Source organism: Squalius cephalus (genome assembly GCF_949319135.1).
Source record: "Squalius cephalus genome assembly, chromosome: 21".
NCBI classification, from domain to species: Eukaryota; Metazoa; Chordata; class Actinopteri; order Cypriniformes; family Leuciscidae; genus Squalius; species Squalius cephalus.
The window spans coordinates 28211966-28233525 of NC_137142.1; the positions used below are offsets into that span (position 1 = coordinate 28211966).

Here is a 21560-nt window from a genome sequence, read left to right on the forward strand (position 1 = left end):
AATATTATTATAAAGGCACAACATTGTCCGGTGCAGACAACTCCAATAATATTTATGTACATCCATAATAATAATGATAGTAGTCATAGTTAGTTTATTTTTTTTAGAAGTAGTTTATTTTAAGTAGTTTATTTTATAAGTAAGTAAGTTTATTAAATTCGCAATGTTCAATGTACAGATAATACATTCTCAGAAAAGTGAATTAATTTTTATTTAACAATGAAAAACTGACAATACGCAGTATTGGCCAAAAATCATATAGAGACAATATTGTATCATAATAAATCTGCTAAATAAATGTAATGTAGAATCATTTGCAATGTAAACACAAAATAAATAGAATAGATGCGGTGCTGTCAGGGTGCTGTGCGTTGACACGCAATTACGTATTAATTCTGCGACAGGAAATGAACCAGTGAAGGACATGAAATGGACGAAACTGCAGACAAACACGTGAAAAAGAAAATGTATCACTGTGCCTTGGTTTATGTTTTATGTAAGTACACAGTCTATATTCGTATAGACCTAATGTAGAGCGAATAGTTTTGTTGTCGTAGACGTAAAGTGTTCACGCTGTGTTTGTAACAGGAAGAGCTGTCAGCTAGCTTCAGTTTCACACAGGTCCATATACAGTTGTGCAACCGATGACCTTGCTTTTAGGCCGGATTTATTTTTTCTGTGTACAAGTATTCAGGTCAGAGCTGCTGAAGACGTTTCTATTTGTGAATGGTGCAAAAGTTCGCTGTAAATTGCATGGGGAGTGAAATCTGTGTATTATTATGGCTGGAATAAGCAACAGTAGTAACCAAGGTAACAATATGCAAACATCGTTATTGTGTATTTTAATATATTTCGAGTTGCTGCGCGTTACGCAATATTATCAAATTTAACCAAAGTTGTGAAAACAAGCAGGCCAGACAATGAGGCACTAAAAGAAAGTAGCAAAAATTACCATGCAATTACCATCGGGTTTTGTACATTTACCATGTTTTTTTTTTTTTTTTTTTTTTTTTTTTTTGACGTACGTATCATTGAGTACCATGGCCTGGTTTCACAGATAGGGCTTATATTAAACCAGCATTAGGCTTTAGTTCAATTAGGACATGAGACAAAAAATAGCAGTGACATATTTTTTTTAGATAGGTCAGTGCAAGTTGCTTTCAGTTAAAACAGCTCAAACGTGCATTTTAGTCTTAAGCCTTGTCTGTGAAAAAGTTAGGAGCCAGAATAAATTGTTTGTATTGACTATTGAAGGATTTATCTTTATATAAGTATTTATACAATAGCCAATATCAATAGATTTTCATATGAAAATGCTCAAACTGTTCTTATTAAGGCAAAATAAAATTCATTATATGGTTTGTTTCTTAGCCCAACCTGTAACGCGTTCACTTATCCTGATGGCACCTGTACATGATTTGGTTTGTTTTTCTAGTTTAGATTTAGAGAACTGAGTCTGTTAACATTTCCCCAAACCAGGTACTCATAAAGTAATACATTTATTACAACCCTGTCCAACTGTTTATGACTTATATGACTTTCCTGTGCGCATAGTCCAGCCTGTGGCACAGATCAGCTGAGACATAATAATATCAATGCGCATGTTTGCTTACCTCATTCCAGAGTGTGCTGAAGACATGAATATACTGCAGTCCTGATAGACGGCCATCATGACGACAGAGGCTGTGATCCCAGCTCCTGTGCAGAAAGACTACCACTACTGGTTGCGCTCTTTCACAGCTGGAGGTGACGTTTCAATCACAAAATATTGATGTACTAAAGAATCTACAATCAGCTGCTCTTGCATATCTTGAGCTATGGGAGTATGCATTATAGTATTGGAGTTAAATTACTTGTATAGGGCATAAATGTGTGTTTTTCCACCCTTATTATTGTGTTTGCATTAATTTCTCAAGTCTTTTAAACCCCTTTAACATAACAAATTTTCTTCAAGTACCCCCTTCGATTTTAAGTTAACATTTCAATCATTTATCAAACCATTAGCATATGTATGGTTCTCTGATGTCGGTTAATAGTCACATGACATGCAGGTATACAAATGAAATATTTAATCCTTTTTTTAGGAAGTGTTTTATGATTGTTTGGTCCCAAGCACTTAGTGTCTTTAACTATGTATTAACTTTTAAATTGATTATTTGATTATTGACTTATAAATACCTGCTTGTAATTTCAGCTGTAATTAATTTCTGCAATTTCATCTATAATTACACTGTTGACCCTAACCAGACCACCAAACTTGTCCCTAACCTTACGCGTATCCCTCCTCAATAGCAGCAAAAGTGTTTTGCAATACAAAATGAACACAATAAGTACATTGTGCCTAAGAATTGTCAATGAATGTAAGTACATGCATACATAAACACACCATTAATACAGCATTTTTAATCGTTTTCACATATCCAAGTGAAGGGTGATCATTTTGATAACATTGTCGTCTGTATGTAGTACATTCTAGTACATCATTGGCGTGTAAACGTACCCTCAATTGTGACCGATTGTTCTATTTTAAAGTTATTTATTTATGGATTAAACTTTAATTAACTGATATTTTTGTGTTCACAAAGGTATTGCAGGATGCTGTGCCAAGTCCACCATAGCGCCTCTCGACAGAGTGAAAATTTTACTACAAGCTCAAAATCCACATTATAAACACCTTGGTAAGTTAAAACCAAAATGTTTTTGATGGATAGATATTATTAAAGAAACTTAGAATACAATTAACCAAATGGTTGAACGTGTGATGTTATGTGTGTTTTTTGCAGGAGTGTTTGCCACACTTAAGGCTGTGCCAAAAAAAGAGGGTTTTCTTGGACTATACAAAGGAAATGGAGCTATGATGATCAGGATTTTCCCATATGGAGCCATTCAGTTTATGGCTTTTGATCACTACAAAAAGGTTTCTTTTGTCTCATAGTCATCATTTAGCAATGCCAATCAGTCTTGGGGAATAACAGACTGAACATAGCGACATTTACTAACGTAACAATATTTTTAGTAGTGTGACCGTTGTTCAGATGTTCAAAATATTGTAGCTTTTCCAGTACTAATTTTGCGAGTTTTGTCACATCGTATAACACAAGTAGTGTAAAAATAGTAAATAATCAAACACAATCTCCTAAACTGTCCTCTCAAGTGAAGCACTAGTCTGCTTCAGTTAAGAGATTTGGTTCATACAGATGATTCATTTAAATGAACCGTTTCAAGAAAAGGATTCATAGAAGTTGAGGTAGTTTGTGTGGGATGTTTTATGTGTTTTGTTTTGGTATTACATTTTTTTTATTTTATTTTATTGGTTGTATCCATTGTAAATGTATCTGTACATTTGTTTCATCTTTTTTTTAGTTGTTTTCACTGTAAACGCATCTATACAAATGGTTTGCATGGATCAATTACAATTACATCTTCTGATGGTTATATAGTTTAAATTAAAACCTTAAAAAGCTTCAGTGTAGTTAACTACTTTTTGTCAGTTGTTATCTTTTTTTTTAACTTCATATTGTAAGTAGCTTGGAAAACTGCAGTTTCAAATGAGCTTACATTGATGTTAACAGAACAGTGATTTGTACTAAAGCCGAATGCACGCTCTGTTTAGGTTATGTAATGCTTGTAAAAAGCTGTTTCGGATGTACTTTCAGTTCCTTAACACACAACTTGGAATATCTGGGCACATTCATCGGCTTATGGCGGGATCTATGGCAGGTTTGTGATTCTTTTCCATGACTCTTTCTTAAGTTACTCCATGATGAGTGTTCTGTCTTTATCTCCATTGCATTCCTTCTGCAGGGATGACCGCAGTTATTTGCACCTATCCACTCGATGTTATCCGAGCACGCTTAGCATTTCAAGTGACAGGAGAGCATCGCTACACTGGCATACGAAACGCCTTTCAGACTATTTACCTTAAGGTATGAAGGGTGGAAAGGGGTTTAATTGAGAAGCCATCTGTGCTTCCCTTTTGTGTGACAGTGTTTTATCTTTAAAGGAAGGAGGAATCTCTGGATTCTACTGGGGTCTGACCCCCACAATCATTGGCATGGCTCCATATGCAGGTTATTGTCTTGATTAATTTACGTGGAATGTACAGTACAATAGGCAAAACTGAGCCCACTTCCTCATGTCACGGTTTTCTCTGTATTCCAGGCTTTTCGTTTTTTACTTTCGGTACATTGAAGACTCTGGGACTGACTCACTTTCCAGAGCTCTTAGGCAAGCCGACTCTTGACAACCCTGATGTTCTCGTGCTGAAGACTCACGTCAATCTGTTGTGTGGTGGAGTCGCCGGAGCAATTGCTCAAACTATATCGTATGTTTATTCTTATAAATCCCTGGATTGTTAATTATTGTTTTTTTGTTTTTGTTTTTACAGCTGTTCTGTAGTTTTAAGTTAAAGACCGAAACAAAATTGTGTAACATATATACATTTGTGTTACTGTACATACATTCTACATTTTGTGTAGAACATTCTGTCTTAATATTATTAATATGCGCAGATATCCACTAGATGTTGCCCGGAGGAGAATGCAGTTGGGTACATCACTGCCTGATTTTGATAAATGTCGGTGAGTATTTTAAGTTTTTGTTGCCTTATTGACTTACAGTGAGGTATTCATCTATTAATAGAGACGCATCAATAGTCAAATTTGGCTGATAGTTTTTTTTTATATATATAATTTGATACCTGCAATAAAAATTATGTACTTCTACAGAGATATATATATATATATATATATATATATATATATATATATATATATATATATATATATATATATATATATATATATATATATATATATATATATATAATTAATAATTTAAATTAACTGTTTTCTATTTAAATTTATTTTAAAATGTAATTTATTCCTGTGATCGCAAAGCTACATTTTTAGCAGCCATTACTCTATTCTTCAGTGTCCATACACACACACACACACACGCATATATCTATACACACATACACTTACAGATACACATACATCATATATTATTTGTTTGTGTGTGTGTTGCTAATATATCATGTTTTACTGTGTAGCAATTAGATCTCCACAGCTTGGACTCAGTTCTCACCAGCTTATATCTGTCATCACTAATATGTTTTTGCTTAATTCTTTTGAGCAGCAGCCTCACACAAACTCTGAAGTATGTGTACACCCAATATGGCGTTAAGAGAGGACTGTATCGTGGCCTGTCCCTCAACTACATCCGCTGTATACCGTCACAAGCCGTTGCCTTCACCACTTATGAGTTCATGAAGCAAGTTTTTCACCTAAACTAGAAAAAGCAGTGACTTGAAGCCCAAAAGGAACAAGTTGAAACGACCCCTGGCAACATCACAGCACCTGCCATTGCCATTGCCATTCCAGTCAGCAGTCATGTGAACTCCAGTTCTTACGAAACACCCACACAAATGGCAAACCTGTGGCTTTGCACGCCCCAGAAACAGTCACTATGGATACAGAGACAAAAGCTTGCTTTTCCATTATGCGTGGATCAGGAACATGCCCCCTAACAACCGACACTGGAAATACCATAGACTTGCGTCTGAAACTTGCCTGTATGAAGCCATCCCATCTCATATTGAACAATATGACTCATATACACTCATATACATTAAGCAAAACACAAAATCACAGTAGAGTTTACCTATGTGGACAGTTTCAGTAGGTATATCACAGTGCTTTTAACTATGACTGATGATGACATAATTTTTTTTACATCAGAAACCTAAATATGGAAGTTGATTTTTCTTCGCTAAATTTGATTTATATGTAGCTGTTTATTTCAGTCACCTCAAGTCTTATTGGCTGTTATTTGTCTCTTTTAGTGATCAATATGACTTACCTCTACAATTCAGTAATATAGCGAATGGGAGACAGTGTATGTAATGTTTATGCAGTATTCAGTCATGTTCGCATGCAGTCGTTACTGTGGCACAAACTATATCTGATCGATGCCTTACAGTGCAGTTAAATTCACAAGATAGCAATCAAGTGAGAATGTGTGTGGTGATAAGCATATCACAGCTGAAATGTATATGAATCTGTTAAATTATTGTTCTGATTTGTGATGGGGAAAAAAATGGGTCCCTTGAATAAAATAATGACTTTGCCTTTCTATATGCACAGGAGTTTTATCAAATAATTCTTTCTTGCCTCGGTTATGAATCTCTATTTACTACTATTATGCAGTAAAATAAATCCACTATATACTATTATTATCCACTAAAATGAATTATTTTAAAAAATAGAAAAAAAAATGTATGTATATATACACACACACACATACATGTATAAAATGCCTTGTTTTGTGTTTACTTTTTTTAGTTTTGTAAAGGGAAATGAGCACCCTCAAACTTGCATCATTTTCCTTCCTGTTGTAGTGTTTGTTGCCGTGTGGTGGCAGTCTTTCAGTAATTCGAGTCCTAAAGCCTCTTTGAAATTGTGTTTTTGGGTTCATGTGCACTGGTCGTTTTGCTGCATGTTTCCAAAGATAAACGGGAACTCTTATGAATATATGTGCGTATGAGTACATTCAACCGAGATTATCGTTTTATGACAGATCGAATACGTGTATGAGTACTAGTCATGATTCAACTGTCACATTCAGGTTAATCTTCTTCACCAAGTGTTTTAAGATGAATCACTAGAATATAAAGTATGTTCTTTTCTGATTCTTGAGAACTGAGTAGAAAGTTCATCTTGCTGCTTTGGATAAATCACCTTTATTTATTTGCGTCATTAAAATGTATTATATTTGTGTAATGAATGGATACAATGCCAGATTGAAATGTTATGCATTGAACAAATTAACATTTAAAGAAACAAATACATTTTATTTTAAAACCATTTTCTTTTACATGAAAATAAAAGCTTTTAGTCTTGTGCTGGAGTTTCATGCCTTTACAAACTTGACATCGAGTGAGATTTCCCTATCGTTCCCTAATTTATGCCATGCATTTACTATGGTACAGGGCAGGCCTAGCATTCGATTTGCATTTCCTCTTTTATTTGTAAGGTACTGTTGTTTGATAGCTTGTCTTATTTGACTGGAAAATATGTTATAAACAAAACACTGCTTATAGCAGATATGCCCTATCAATGTTACCGTCCAAGTAAAAAAGAAAAGAAAAGTAGAGCCCACTGTCAATCCCCCCTGTTGGCTATCTTGAAAAAAATAATTATTGGAGAGACATTAAAGCACTTTACAATTATTCGCTTTACACTACCGTTTAAAGGTTTGGGGTCAGTAAGATTTTTTTTAAATAAATACTTTATTAAAGAATTCTCAAAGAAATATCAGTGTTTACACAAAAATATAAGGCAGCACAACTGTTTTCAAAATTGATTATTGAGTAGCAAATCAGCATATTAGAATGATTTCTGAAGGATCATGTGATGAAGACTGGAGTAATGATGCTGACAGGAATAATACATTTTAAAATATATTAAAGTAGAATGCAGTTATTTTCAATTTATATAATATTTTACAATATTTCTGTTTTTACTGTATTCTCTGATTAAATAAATGTTTTTTTTTTGTTTGTTTTTTGTTTTTTTTTAGCACAAGAGACTTCTTTTAACAACATTAAAAAACATCCTACCAACCCCAAACGTTTCAACGGTAGGCTAATGTTAATATACATTTTATATATTAAATATAACTTAAACAGTTGGTATTGGTATATTATTTAAACAACAGTTTATTGGTATATTATTTAAATAAATAAAAAAGAAAGAAAGAAATTTATTTCGCAAAACTCAACATTTGGATGTTTTTATCAGCAGAGTGTCAGCTGGTAAACCACAGGACAAAAAAAGAGTCAAATTCAAAGATAAGCGTGAAGTAACACCTTTAAGATAAACGAGAACCAAAATATCTGATAAGCATGCCATGCAGGACATCTTAAAAACTGGTTCCTCTATTATGAAGCATAGAAAGCGTAATATGTCGAGGTGATTTAGAATAATTAATATAGTGCATGATGCAGTTCACTCAATGCAAGTAACTTAGTTGAAGCCTACCGCAAAGCTAACCATGATCACATCAACATATTTCCGTGTGTGATATGTGCGAAGTCGGTGGCTGGCTTGTGTGAGTCAGTTAAAGAGAGAATGGGAGTGAGAGGGGGGAGAGAAGAGGAAATGCAGTCTGTGTGCGACTCTTGAAAAGTCCATTCGATTTCACTTGCAGCGCTCATCTCCAGCTTGACAATGCCCAACTACACAGTGACTATCGCCACCGGCACTCAGTGGTTTGCTGGAACAGATGACTACATCTACATGACCCTGGTGGGATCTGAGGGATGCAGTGAGAGAACCCTTCTGGATAAACCCCTCTATAATGACTTTGAGAGAGGAGCGGTAAGAAACTAATGGTCTTTACCTGCAATGAATATGCGGTAACACTTTATTTTACAATATCTTGTAATAATAATACATTTAAGTAATAAGCAACATCTACTTACTATAGGGTTAGGCTTTGATTTAGGGTTCAAACCCTAACCCTATAAGTACATGTTGCTAATTACTTAAATGTATAATTATTACGCTGTAACAAGAACAGTGTAACCCTTTATTTTAAGGTGTCTTTTTTACATTGTGATTATACATTATGTACTGAGTTCTATTAACTACATGTACTATAGGGTTTGGTTAGGTTTAGTGGCATGTAGCATAATTTATGTATTACTATGGTAACTACATGTAACATATTTAACAATGACACTGTAAAATAAAGTGTTACCAAATAAAGTGTAGCCCTATGTGCAAAGATTATGTATGACTATATATTAGACCTTTGAGATCATTTTAAGGAGTTTGTTCCATTGTATCTGAATTATATTTAATGTGTTGTGCGATTAAAAAAATGCATGGCAGAAATGAATTGCCTTTCTCTTTGTGAATTAAATGTGCAAACCTTTATAGGCTTTTTTTTAAGGCTGGTATTCTTTCACGGCGGTTGATTAATTTGACTCAAAGCATATATAGACCACAAGTATGCTGATTAATAAGTGCTTGGAAAAAATAGGTATTTTAAAAATGGCGGATCAAATTTTGGGCATGTTTTGTCCCATATTTAATGATTATGGCTTCATGAGTAATCAAAAACAATCAAAATCTCTTCATAACAACATAACATCTTTATTATCACAGTTGAAGTCCACTATTGCATGTGTCATTGAAAGACTTATATGTACTGTAAGACTGTCTATTGAAACTATGCATGTCTTTTTTGAGCAACTGTTTTTAAATAACATCATACATATGGTGTAATTCAAGGTGGACTCATATGACATCAATGTGGGAGAGGACCTGGGTGAAATTGAGCTGCTGAAAATCGAAAAGAAGAAATACTGGGTGCACGATGACTGGTATTGCAAATATGTCACGGTGAAGACACCCTATGGAGATTACATTGAGTTTCCCTGCTTTCGCTGGTTAGTTGATGACAAGGAGGTGGTCCTCAGAGATGGCAGGGGTAGGTTCTGATTGGCTGTGCACATTTTTTCTTGTAATAGAGCGCTAAACTTTACCATAATATAATGTTTCAATGTTTGCTGTGTTTCAGCTCGATTGCCACAGCATGACAAGACCGGATTGGCGAAACAACACAGGCACAAAGAACTAGAACAGAGACAGAAGCTATACAGGTTTGATGCAACTTTTAGAAAGAGGTTAACCACTATACTAGTTCTGGTCTCCAGGAAAAATTCTTTCCTCATAAATGCACATGCGATCAAGTCTATTTCAACAGACCATTCGTTTTCTTCTTGTCACAGCGCTTGCCTCATATTCATAGAAATTCATAGATATCACAGAAACTTTCATGCACTGCATTTTGTTTCAGAGTTTGAGGGGAAATCAAAACGTCAAACAATGACTGAAAACGTGTGAGTGGGATTCAGGACAAACTGGATGATACAGTCAGGAATATAAATTATTAAAAATAATATTTGTGATATATACATAGGATAGTCTATGGTATATATATATATAGTACACTATATGTTTATATATAGATTTTTACACTGTTTAATCTTTACTCTGGTAATAATTCTGTGTATTTCAGAGTCTTTATTTGCATCGATGGTTCCATGTAGACCTTTTAACATTCATGGCCTTCCCATTGCACAAAAGCTTCTTTATAGTGGAAAAAGGTTCTTTAGATTATTGATATGTTCTTCACACTTAGAAAAAAGTATTCTTTTAAGAACTGTTTAAAAGGTTCTTCTTTGGGGAACTGAAAATGTTTCTTCTATGGCATCACTGTAAAAAAAAAAACCTGTTGAAATTCCAGGGTTAACTTTCTTACACGCGACCTGTTGAAAGGGGTCCTATTGTGCTTTTCCACTTTTTCAACTTTAGTTAGAGTGTAATGTTGCTGTTTGAGCATAAAACAGATTTGCAAGGTTATAAAGCTCAAAGTCCACTCCAAAGGGAGATATTTTATTAAACAGAATCCCCTTTTCAAGAACTACAACTCGATGAAATCATAAGGTTTACTCATTTGAATAATTCCCACCCACGAAATATGCAAAAAAGGGGGACGAGGCATTAGAGAAGACAGTGTTGTCGCTATGTCAAAGAGACACTGTTTTGTCCACCCCATTTCCAAAACAATTTTTTTGACCTTCTAAGGCTGACGAACTTAAAGTGGTTTAAATTTATTTTAAACACAGTTCCTGAACATTAAAACCCACATTTGTATCTGTGCACTGCACATTTTTATGGAGAACAGCTTGTTTGCTAGCTTCTGTAACCTCTCGCTTTTGTAAGACGGTTCACCGCTCCTTAGGAAAATTAACCTTGGTTTAGTGATCAATTACTGTTTGTATTATCTTAGTTTTCCGACAAATATCACTATTAAATGGTATATAACATCGTATCTATAATTTATAAGAAAATTACAAAAAACATACCGCTCTGAAACGTCCTGTGAAATCCGTGCTTGCAAAGTCTGTGCATGAAATTCGTTCAGCACAGTCCTCTTGTTCGTTAACATTGTCAGGGTCTGAATCGGGCTCGAATTGGTTTGAAATTGACGCCATCATTAATATTTACACTAGAGAAGAACTTGCAGTTATGGAGAGGCCAGCTAACCAATCACAGCACATTTCGTATTTCGGAAGGAGGGGCTTCATCGAAATCAGTGTGTTCGAGCCAGACTGGGGAGAGAGGTGCTGTAATAATGCAAAATATGTGAAAAAGAATGTGTTTAAAGCATGAAAACATATTCTAGTACATCCCAAAAATAAAATCAAGATTTCGTTAAAGGGCATAATAGGACCCCTTTAAATAACATTCTGTCTCGTTCTTGCGTATCGATTGAATTTATATTCCTGATTGTACCAAGTTTGTCCTGAATACACTTATGGTCATTATTCTGACCATAATCGTAAGAATAAAGTACTCTCTTCACTCCAAGTAACACGTTTTCCACCATTGTTTGACATTTTGGTTTTGAAAGCAAAATACAGCACGTAAACATTTCTGTGACTGTACAAAGTGTTTGAATATTTAATGAGGCAAGCGCTGTTCAGTTTGTTGCTAAACAACTATATGATATATTTAGAAATTTTAAAGAATGACATGACAGAAGTTATATTTGGGTAGACTATCCCTTTAAAAGGAGAGTTTAAAAAAGAAAATAACCCAGGGTTAAGTGTGAAAAGCCTACTATAGAGAACACTAATTATAGGAACAGAAATCTGCATTTGTCTAGTAACTCAAAGGATCAAATCTGGGACGTCTGCCGATGACACTATCACTACCTCATATCTGACCACACTGCCCAGGAAATCCAGTTTTTAAAAGCAGAACCTTATATTTATTTCATAATATTGACAATAAATGATTTGGTGCTGATGTAAAAGAGTTTTACATTTTAAAACATGATTTTGTTCTTCATGTTGAAGATGGAAAGAGTGGCATCCTGGCTTCCCTATGAGTATAGATGCCAAAGCCCATAGTGAGCTTCCACGAGACATTCAGTTTGACAGCGAGAAAGGAGTGGACTTTGTGCTCAACTACAGCAAAGCGTAAGATTCATTTAGTTTTCTGGTCTGTTCAGTCAGATCACTGTTATTTACATAAAGGGAACGTCTGTTTGTATTTATGCACATTTGCATGTTTCTTTTAGAACTCTGTTTGTGTTTTGCATGTATCTCTAACAAGGTCTGAATACACATGCATTGTTTTTGTGGTATTATACATTTGCACAGGCCTTGCCGAACTGTGTTAGCCTGTAGCTACTACTATAAGAGTGTGACTGTTAAAAGGGGGAAATTGCAGATTCAGTAGATGGTGTTGTTGATATAAATAGTTTTGAGAAGTGTCTTTCTCAGTCACAAGCATGTACGTGCTTATCACCCATATCTGCAGACACACTGACAGTCAGATTATTACAACAACAAAAAATGTTTCATGCATTAGGTGCAGGAGCTCTCTGGTTCAGTATGTGGGTGTGAGAAACTGACTTGGTAACGTTTGTGAAAACGAAGTGCCCCTAATTATACTGAATGTGCATTTGATGTGAACATCACATCTTTAAAGTGTAATTTAAAAAAAAACTTGACTTTCAGATAAAATAATAGCAATGAAATAAAAGTCCACTTGAGAGTATTTAGAGAAAGTACACTTTTATGACTACATTTCTTAAAGGGATAGTTCACCCAAAAATAAAAATTCTGCCATAATTTACTCACCCTGAAGTTGTTCCAAACCTGTATGAATTTCTTTCTTCTGCTGAACACAAAGGAAGATATTCTGGGTAACCAAACAGTTGATGGACCTCATTGACTTCTATAGCATACCAAAAAAAAAAAAAAAACATACAAAAAATAATAATACTATGGAAGTCAATGGGCCCATCAACTGTTTGATTACCAACATTCTTCAAAATATCTTCTTTTGTGTTCAGCAGAAGAAAGAAATTCATACAGGTTTGGAACATCTTGAGGGTGAGTAAATGATGACAGAATTTTCATTTTTTGGGAGAACTATCAATTTTAATACACTTATTACATTTGAAATCATTGTTAATCATAATCTTTTGTCACTGTAAAGAACTACATGTATTGTGTTGACTAACATAAAGCACATGTAAAGTACTTGATTATAATATCAACTGTAGTTTGATATTCAATATTACATGGTATAATTGTTAATATATTTTAAAATGACTAAATTTCAGTTTCATCATTTGAGATTTGTAATTACAAATATATTGAAATACGTGAAATGACATGTTTTGTTTAACATAAATACTTAGTACATTCTGAACTATATTTCAAAGACAATAGAAGTATGAAATTACATATAAAGATGGGTCAAAAGTAATTGCATTTAATATAATTTAAACTGTAATACATTTTCAAAATTGCAAATAACATGCAATGAAGTGTACTCTTTTAAAAAGTATGCTAAAGTGCACTTCTTTTTCACAAGGGTAGACTATCCAAAATCCTGTGTCAAAATTGAAAATGGCATAAAATTGGCCTAATATTAATTTACTCAACTAGCTCAAAATTTCTCAAAATAATATCAACAAATACTGTATCTCTCTTTATATATTATTACAATATATAATGCAATATAATATATCATTGCCCATATGTAAAGCGTTTTTATATTTGGCTGTGTTCTATTCCTTAGGATCGAGAACCTTTACGTAAACCAGTTCATGCACATGTTCCAGTCCTCATGGGGAGATTTTGCAGACTTCGAGCGTATATTCATGAGAATTAAGAACACAATATCAGGTTTGGGCAGTCAGTTATTAACATTTATGTAATGATCTGTTGAAGATTTCCTCTATGACACACATCCAGCTCACAAACACTTTCATTGTTTACCATGCATGAATCACCTCTTTGGAATTTGAAGCACTGCTTTTGTTTAATCATTAATAACGGTTAAATACCTAGAGTACAATGTTTAGTTTTTATGTTAGGTTTAATACTCTATAATTTAGAATAATATACCAAATAGTTCTGAGTGACAATTTTAAAGCACACAGCTGCTTCAAAATTTCATTTTTGATATATGAATGTGTATAATTTATGTAATGTAAAAGTATCTTCAGGTATATATTAACCACAAACACTCTTTTATTTGCCTGCTTGTGTCTCTTGCACAGAGTATGTGATGCAGCATTGGAAGGAAGATTTCATGTTTGGATACCAGTTCTTGAATGGCTGTAACCCAGTGGTCATCAGGAAATGCACAGAAATTCCCGACAAGTTTCCAGTCACACAAAAGATTTTGGAGAACAGTCTGGAGAGAGGTCTCACGCTGGAAGAAGAGCTCAAGGTTTGCAACACACATGAACAGGTTGTGTCAGTTCAACATACAACAACCAACATGATAGAGAATGGGTTTAGTACAAGCTAATTTCTTGCTTTTCAGGAAGGAAACATCTTTATCGCTGACTATGAGTTATTAGATGGTGTTACTGCCAATGCTACGGACCCATGCACCCTTCAATACTTGGCTGCACCCATCTGTCTGCTGTATAAGAACATTCAGAACAAAATCATGCCAATTGCCATCCAGGTATCTACACTTAAACACAAGTACATATGCAGGAATCATACCAGACAGTTATGTTTCAGTTATGCAGACACACAATGCATGATAAGATAATTTCAGCTTCTGCATTTCTTTTTTCACACTCTCAAGCTACCGTTTAAAATTAGACAAACTGTTCAGTTAGTAGATGCTTTTGTTAAAAATGATTTAAAACAGGACGAATACAAGCAATTTAACATAAAGGAGACAAATGTTTTATTGAAAACAGCTATAAAAAGCTCTCTCGATTTCACTTTTTCTCTCAAAGAATGAAAACAGCTTTAGTGATGAAAAACACACTGAACACTAGGCTTAAGCCTAGTCCTAGACTAAAATGCATGTTTTAGCTATTTTAACTCAAAGCAACTTGCACTGACATATGTCAGAGCCAAAGTTTTGTCTCAAGATGCACACCATTAATGTTTTTGTACACAAGCATGTTTATAAAAGCTACTTAAATAACCTAACTGAATTAAGGCCTAATCCTGCTTAATTTAAGCGCTGTCTGTGAAACATATGTGTGATACACTCTTCATTGATAAAATGGCTTTTATTAGTAGGTATACTATGCTTTTTGCAAAAATATGTTGCGATAGAAGATAGAAGATGGAAAAAGAAATGGCTTAAAAACATGTTTGTGGTGGGCCGCGGGAGGAAACGGGCGTGTTTTCAAACCACGTTTTTGAGACTGTATTCAGCAGTTTTAAAGATAAAATACTCAACAATGGTCTTAACTGATGAATTTGCTAATGGTTTGTCTCAAAGCATATTCAAAACACATATAGATATAAACCATGTTTAAAACTTGATTTTCACCATATGAGTCTTAATAAAATGATTATTTCCTATGATGGCAAAGCATTATTATCAGTTTTTAGTGTCACATAATCCTTCAGCAATGATTGTAATGTGCTGATTTGGTGCTTAAGAAACATTTCTAATTATTATCAATGCTGAAAACAGTTTTGCTGCTTAACATTTCGTGGTGGCAACCGTGGTAGTTTTTTAAAAAGAATTACAGGAAGTTTGTGGGTGATGGGGGGGGGGGGTATGGTAATTGTACTGTCAAGCACCAAATCACATTCAAATATACCACATGGTGTATGCCAGGGTTCCTCAAATCCGACTCTAGAGGGCCACTGTCCTGTAGAGTTTAGCTCCAACCAACTCTAATCAAAGGAAACTTGAACAAGCTAATCAAGGTAATTACAGCTAGGTGAGTTTGAACAGGGTTTGAGCTAAACTCTGCAGGGCTGGATTTGAGGAACCTGTATGCGCTACATATACAAGTTTTCTGAATTTTCATAGCTTTGTATAAGGTAAATAGTGAAGGAAGTCATGCAAGTCATATATTGATTTTATTGAGTGAATGGAATATGAGAAATAGTGAAGTCTCACATGCACACCCTTGCACAATTTGAAAACCATGGCTTATGCGATTGTCTATAAAATGACTTTTGAAAATGACCTCTTTTTCATTTGGATAGCTGGGTCAGACACCAGGAAAGGATAATCCTATCTTCCTTCCAACTGATGATGAGTATGACTGGTTGCTGGCCAAGATCTGGGTGAGATCTTCAGACTTCCACATACACCAGACAGTCACACATCTTCTCAGGACACATCTGATATCTGAGGTCTTTGGCATAGCCATGTTCAGACAACTGCCGGCAGTTCATCCTGTTTTTAAGGTAATTCCTTGTTCTCTCTATGGAATTTATTCTATAACATTGGTTTGAATGTATATGCATGGTTGAGGATACATTCTAAAGGCATCTTCTGCTCTTCCAGTTGCTGTTACCTCACATCCGTTTTACAATTGCCATTAACACCAAGGCTCGTGAGCAGCTAATCTGTGAGTGCGGACTTTTTGACAAGGTTAGTTTCTCTCTTTCTCCACAGTTCACTTCCTCCATAAGCAAACTCTGTCTAGAATGTTCTCTATATGGGCCAGATTTACTAACAGATTGCGGCAGCACAAAGCCTACTGTCAGGATTTCCTAAAGACACGCAGTGAAGAAATTGCGCTGAAAAGGCGTGGGCACAGTTATTTTTGTGGCTGACCTTATTGCATATGCATTTGTAGGAGTTTCCCTTTCAAGCGCAAAATTTATGAGAGGAGAGTATTTAATTGAATCAGGCAAGGTGGTTTTACCAATTTACTGGTATTTGCACCATTATTTAATGCCTTAAACCAGACGCTAATTTGCGCTGCTCTTCACGTCATCAGTAGATCACGCACAGAACTTTCCACTCCCATCTGTGCTTTTATGGGATGGCGCTCTCATGCCAATTTGCCAATTTAAATCTGTCCCAATCATTTTTTTAAACAAACTGGTTTAATAAATGTTTCAATGACACACTTATAAAGATGGTTACATTTTTCATTCCTGAATTAATCAGTATTGATAAGCGAATCGGCTGAAAGATTCAAGACTCATTCATAAAGACGGGCTGCATCCGAATATGCCTATTTCACTACGCAGCATGCAAAAAACAGTTTGTGAAAAGAGTAATATATCCAAATTCACAGTATTCATAAAACAGTTAGTGAAAAAGTTCCGGATGACATGGTAGGTCACATAACAATGACAACATGACAAATGTAATACGTCTGGTTTAGTAGGCCTACGTACTTAGTGAGTATGTGATTTGAGTATGTGCCAGTGTTGTTGAACAAATTGGTTGATTGAATAATTCAATAACTGAATTCAGACAGTCATTGTAACTCATAAAGTAACTCACAGTAACTCATAAAGACAGTCATTTGTTTTGTTCCTGAAAGAATCAGTATGTTTGAACAAATCAGCTGAGTAAATGACTCATTGATTCACTCATAAAGACAGTCACTTCTCGCTACCTATTGGTATAATGATGTAACATCCAGAAAGGGTGACTGAAAAAAATTGAGGGTTTTCTCCGTGATGCCATAGAACATGGGTCACCAAACTAAGGCCCGCGGGCCGACTCAGGCCCGCCACCCCCCTTTGACTGGCCCCCCAGCCCCTCTGCTCCCCGCTACTTGAACCGGCCCTATGAGGCAATCCCCAAAAGTCGTCATGGCCTATTTTTTTTAAATTGCTTTTTGGAAAATAACAACATGTCTGCATCTGGTATTTTGTTTATTTTTTTACAAATTCGAATTTTACGCATTTTCGTCACCTGACATGCTCGAGATCAAACAGTGACAGACAACGCACGCGCAGAGAACTGTCAATGTTCAGGACAGCAAAATGGCTAGCGTTAAATTAAAAAGTTGATAGAGAGTACAGAGTTTTCAAAGAACAGTGGACCAACGATTTTTGTTCAGTGTAAGGACCGTGCAGTTTGTATTATATGTAAAGAAAGTGTGGTGGTTTTCAAAGAATATAATCTGCGTCGTCACCACGAAATCCGCCACAAAGAGTATGCTAGCTTGCGAGGGCAAGCAAGAGAAGACAGGATTCGGAGGATGGCTGTGCCTGCACATAGTAGTGGGGATGGCTGTGACAAGCTAGTAATCTCTACTACACAATGAGGCCTGCTGGTGGTCATTTTGGTCTGGGTCATACATTTCTATGTTATATAGCTGAACCGGCCCCGGACCCCCATCACAGTCAGGAACGATAATGTGGCCCCCAGAGAAAAAAGTTTGGTGACCCCTGCCATAGAAGAACCATTCTGTTCTCCAAAGAGCATTTCAACGATCAGTACTTAAAAGAACTATTTTTTTTTTGTAATGTGATGCACATTTTATTAATCTTTTTCTGTACTCTATCTCTGTTTGTGTATCACAGGCTAATGGGACAGGTGGAGGTGGCCACGTAGAACTGGTCCAGAGGTCCATGAAAACCTTCACATACAAGTCCTTGTGTTTCCCAGCGGCCATAAAAGAACGAGGCATGGACAGCCAGGAGGAACTGCCCTACTACTTCTACAGAGATGATGGCTGCAGTGTCTGGGAGGCTGTGACAAGGTATGTTACATAGCTGATAAAAAGAAGAAGAAACATTCAGTTGTAAAAAGGAATGAAAAAGACTCAATAAAAACTTTTTTTGTTAAGTAATTTGATATTGATTTGCTCTCTTTCTAGTTTTGTGACAGATGTAGTGAACATCTACTATGACAAAGATGAGACAGTTCAGGGTGATGAAGAGATCCAGGCATTTGTGAAAGATGTTTGCAGCTTTGGAATGCAAGATTTTGACAAATGTGGTAAATATATTCTTAAAACAAATTCAAAAATTGCATGATGCAAAGGGAGGTACACTTGAGTATACCTTTATAAAGAGTACTTATTATAGAAAGAATATACTTACTTTAAGGTGGAACTAAATATAATGTTGTCAGACAAGTGTACACTCTTTAAGTACACTTAAGTGGCCTTTATTTAATTTACATTTTATTATCTGCACAAACAGTTTAAAAAAAAAATTTAACTTCAAATAAATTTGAAGCCCACAAGTGCACATTCAATACATTTAACACTTTCCCAAGGGTGAGTATGTTCTTTATAAAGGGTTAAAGGGTTAGTCTCACCCTCATGTTGTTCCAAACCAGTAAGACTTTCGTTCATCTTAGAAAAACAAATCTTTTTGATGAAACCTCCATTGATAGCTACACAACTACCACTTTGATGCTTCAAAAAGTTCATAAAGAAATCGTAAAACTAATCCATATGAATTGAGCAGTTTAGTCCAAATTTTCTGAAAATGAACAAAAGTCTTGCGGGTTTGGAGTGACATGAGGGTGAGTAAATGATGACAGAATTTTCATTTTTTGGTAAATTATCCCTTTAAATAGCTTTCTTAAGAGTATCCTGGTGACAGAATACGTGAATGACATCAGTAATTTTCAAGTTCCTCTTTCAGTTCACTGATCAGTAGGTGAACTGAACTACAAATATTTTAGTTAGCAAATATTTAACTTATTACTAGTTAACTTATAGGGCTACCGGCCTTCAATTTTAATGCATTGCCAATGCATTCTTATGTAAATGTGTCTGACCTCTATATGAACCCTATACTGATGACAAGTTGTCATTGTTTGCAGAGTTTCCCAAGAGTTTACAAACCAAAGAGCAGCTAGTGGAGTATCTAACTATCGTCATATTCACTGCTTCTGCACAACATGCCGCAGTAAACTTCGGCCAGGTGACATTACACACTATGACGTTTCTGGCATATTTTGTTGTAAAGTGAAATGAACAGCAAAACTAATATCCATGTTCTGACTCTTTACTCCAGTTTGACTGGTGTTCATGGATTCCAAATTCCCCCCCAACCATGCGAAAACCTCCTCCTACAAAGAAGGGCGAGGTGGATATGAAGTACATAGTGGATAGTCTGCCTGATCGAGGACGCTCCTGCTGGCATCTGGGCGCTGTGTGGGCCCTCAGTCAGTTTCAAGAAAATGAGGTATGAAATAAGTGCATATCCACATGAATACACACAAGCTCAGATGTGCTATGTGAACAATGACAGATTCTGAAATGTATGATTTTTGCAGCTGTTTCTAGGTATGTATCCAGATGAACACTTCATCGAGAAACCTGTGAAAGAGGCGATGGTGAAATTCCGCAAGACTCTTGGAGAAGTGACCAAAGTCGTCAAGAGCCGAAATGAGGGGAAGAAGCTGCCTTACTACTATCTGTCTCCAGAAAGAATCCCAAACAGTGTGGCTGTGTGATTCACCAGTCACACAGAACCATGCAGACCTGCCATGCTAGTAGTAAAAAGTGTTTTATCAGAGTGTTTTATGGGATAAAAAAAAAAAAAAAAAAACATTTTTATATATATATATCAAGGTTGCTATGTGTAATGTAAGAGAAGTTTCGTAATAATAAGAAAATATGCAATAACAAAGTTGTAGCCAGAATTGATTTTATCTTAATATCAGCCATTTGCTATGTTTTTTTTATACTGTTTATTTTACCCATATGCATATTTCAGCAACAGTTTCTTCATTCTTGATCATTACAGGGGGGAACTTCTTGAGTTTAAAACAGCTTATTTGCTTATTTGTATTTGTTATTTTAGTGTCATTGTTATATATGTTGCATGTAGTTACTATAGTAATAACTATAAATTATGCATAATTACATGCAATTAACCCTAAACCAAACAAAACCCTAACCCTATAGTAAATACATGTTACTTAATATTACCCAGTACTTAAATGTATAATTACAGTGTAACAAGGACACATTCAAATAAAGTGTAACCCAGATTAATTGTATCTTTTTTTTATTTTAAGATTGATTGTTTACTTTTAAAGTCATGAATGTCTACTAGTTAATACTCTATTGGATAAAACATGATACATTGAGAGACACATAAGCTTTGATGAGTCTGGATAAATTGTCTTCTGTGAATAAATGGGCAGCTTGTTTTACAATATAGTTTTGTCCAGTTGTCACTGGTTATGTATTAAAGCCAAATTATATCAGGTCACTAGGATTAATTTCCTTTTTTTAGTTTTTCTTAAAGTTATTTACTTCAGTTTGGTTACTGAGAAGAGAAAAAATCCCACTTTGATTTATATTTTCTTTTAATTGTTACATTAGCATTTGCACATTTTACCTCCGGAGCAGTCTACACCATTTCAGCATTTAGCAATTGCAGGAAGTTATTGCAGAATTGATTCGTTCCGTATTTTGCATATAAGATAGAATCCAGCACTGCGTTTGTATGAATAGCACTACATAAGTAGGCTTATCATGGCCAGTAGCATCACATCTCAGAATTTTAATAAAGGACCCTTTCAGGACCCAATTTATTTCAATTCAATTCACATTTATTTGTATAGCGCTTTTCATAATACATAGTTTCAAAGCAGCTTTAAAGAAAATGCATGTGTCTACATTACAATTTAGCGATCTGTTATCAGAGGTGACTGTGTCCAAGTACATTCAGTACAAGCACAAAGTACCAAGTACAAATCACTGTCAGCTATCAATGTATTAATTTGAGGCAGAAACAATGTTACTATTAC

General features: G+C 35.1%; 2 protein-coding genes across 6 annotated transcripts; both read left to right on the forward strand.

The window, feature by feature from the left end:
* Nucleotides 1-392: 392 nt before the first annotated feature.
* Nucleotides 393-6139, forward strand: slc25a16 (solute carrier family 25 member 16). 4 transcript variants are annotated; one of them, XM_079856431.1, is made up of 10 exons: nt 393-496; nt 1624-1746; nt 2586-2678; nt 2784-2917; nt 3657-3720; nt 3805-3926; nt 4004-4070; nt 4162-4324; nt 4512-4580; nt 5140-6139. In XM_079856431.1, exons 2-10 carry the CDS (start codon nt 1671-1673, stop codon nt 5294-5296), a joined length of 945 nt encoding a protein of 314 aa, XP_079712557.1. In that variant the 5' UTR covers nt 393-496; nt 1624-1670; the 3' UTR covers nt 5297-6139. The 4 variants fall into 4 exon arrangements, with proteins under 4 accessions (XP_079712557.1, XP_079712560.1, XP_079712558.1 ...); XM_079856434.1 differs by having other exon boundaries at nt 400-496; nt 3614-3720; XM_079856432.1 differs by having other exon boundaries at nt 415-810.
* Nucleotides 6140-6599: 460 nt separating this feature from the next.
* On the forward strand, nt 6600-21338 carry alox5a (arachidonate 5-lipoxygenase a). Of its 2 annotated transcripts, XM_079856430.1 has the most exons (15): nt 6600-6675; nt 8212-8381; nt 9300-9498; nt 9589-9670; nt 11936-12058; nt 13674-13780; nt 14158-14330; nt 14427-14573; nt 16076-16279; nt 16380-16466; nt 18365-18543; nt 18661-18782; nt 19620-19720; nt 19814-19984; nt 20076-21338. In XM_079856430.1, the coding sequence occupies exons 2-15, from the start codon at nt 8232-8234 to the stop codon at nt 20253-20255; spliced, it is 2025 nt and encodes a 674-aa protein (XP_079712556.1). In that variant the 5' UTR covers nt 6600-6675; nt 8212-8231; the 3' UTR covers nt 20256-21338. The 2 variants fall into 2 exon arrangements, with proteins under 2 accessions (XP_079712556.1, XP_079712555.1); XM_079856429.1 differs by lacking the exon at nt 6600-6675 and having other exon boundaries at nt 7952-8381.
* The last annotated feature ends 222 nt before the right edge of the window (nt 21339-21560 follow it).

Coding starts and splice junctions, on each gene's coding strand:
- slc25a16 (XM_079856431.1), top strand. CDS start 1,671: ATGACGACAGAGGCTGTGATCCCAGCTCCTGTGCAGAAAGACTACCAC. Junction 2,679..2,783: donor TCCACATTATAAACACCTTG/GTAAGTTAAAAC, acceptor TGTTTTTTGCAG/GAGTGTTTGCCACACTTAAG. Junction 4,581..5,139: donor CCTGATTTTGATAAATGTCG/GTGAGTATTTTA, acceptor TCTTTTGAGCAG/CAGCCTCACACAAACTCTGA.
- alox5a (XM_079856430.1), top strand. CDS start 8,232: ATGCCCAACTACACAGTGACTATCGCCACCGGCACTCAGTGGTTTGCT. Junction 9,671..11,935: donor CAGAGACAGAAGCTATACAG/GTTTGATGCAAC, acceptor TTCATGTTGAAG/ATGGAAAGAGTGGCATCCTG. Junction 19,721..19,813: donor CCGCAGTAAACTTCGGCCAG/GTGACATTACAC, acceptor TCTTTACTCCAG/TTTGACTGGTGTTCATGGAT.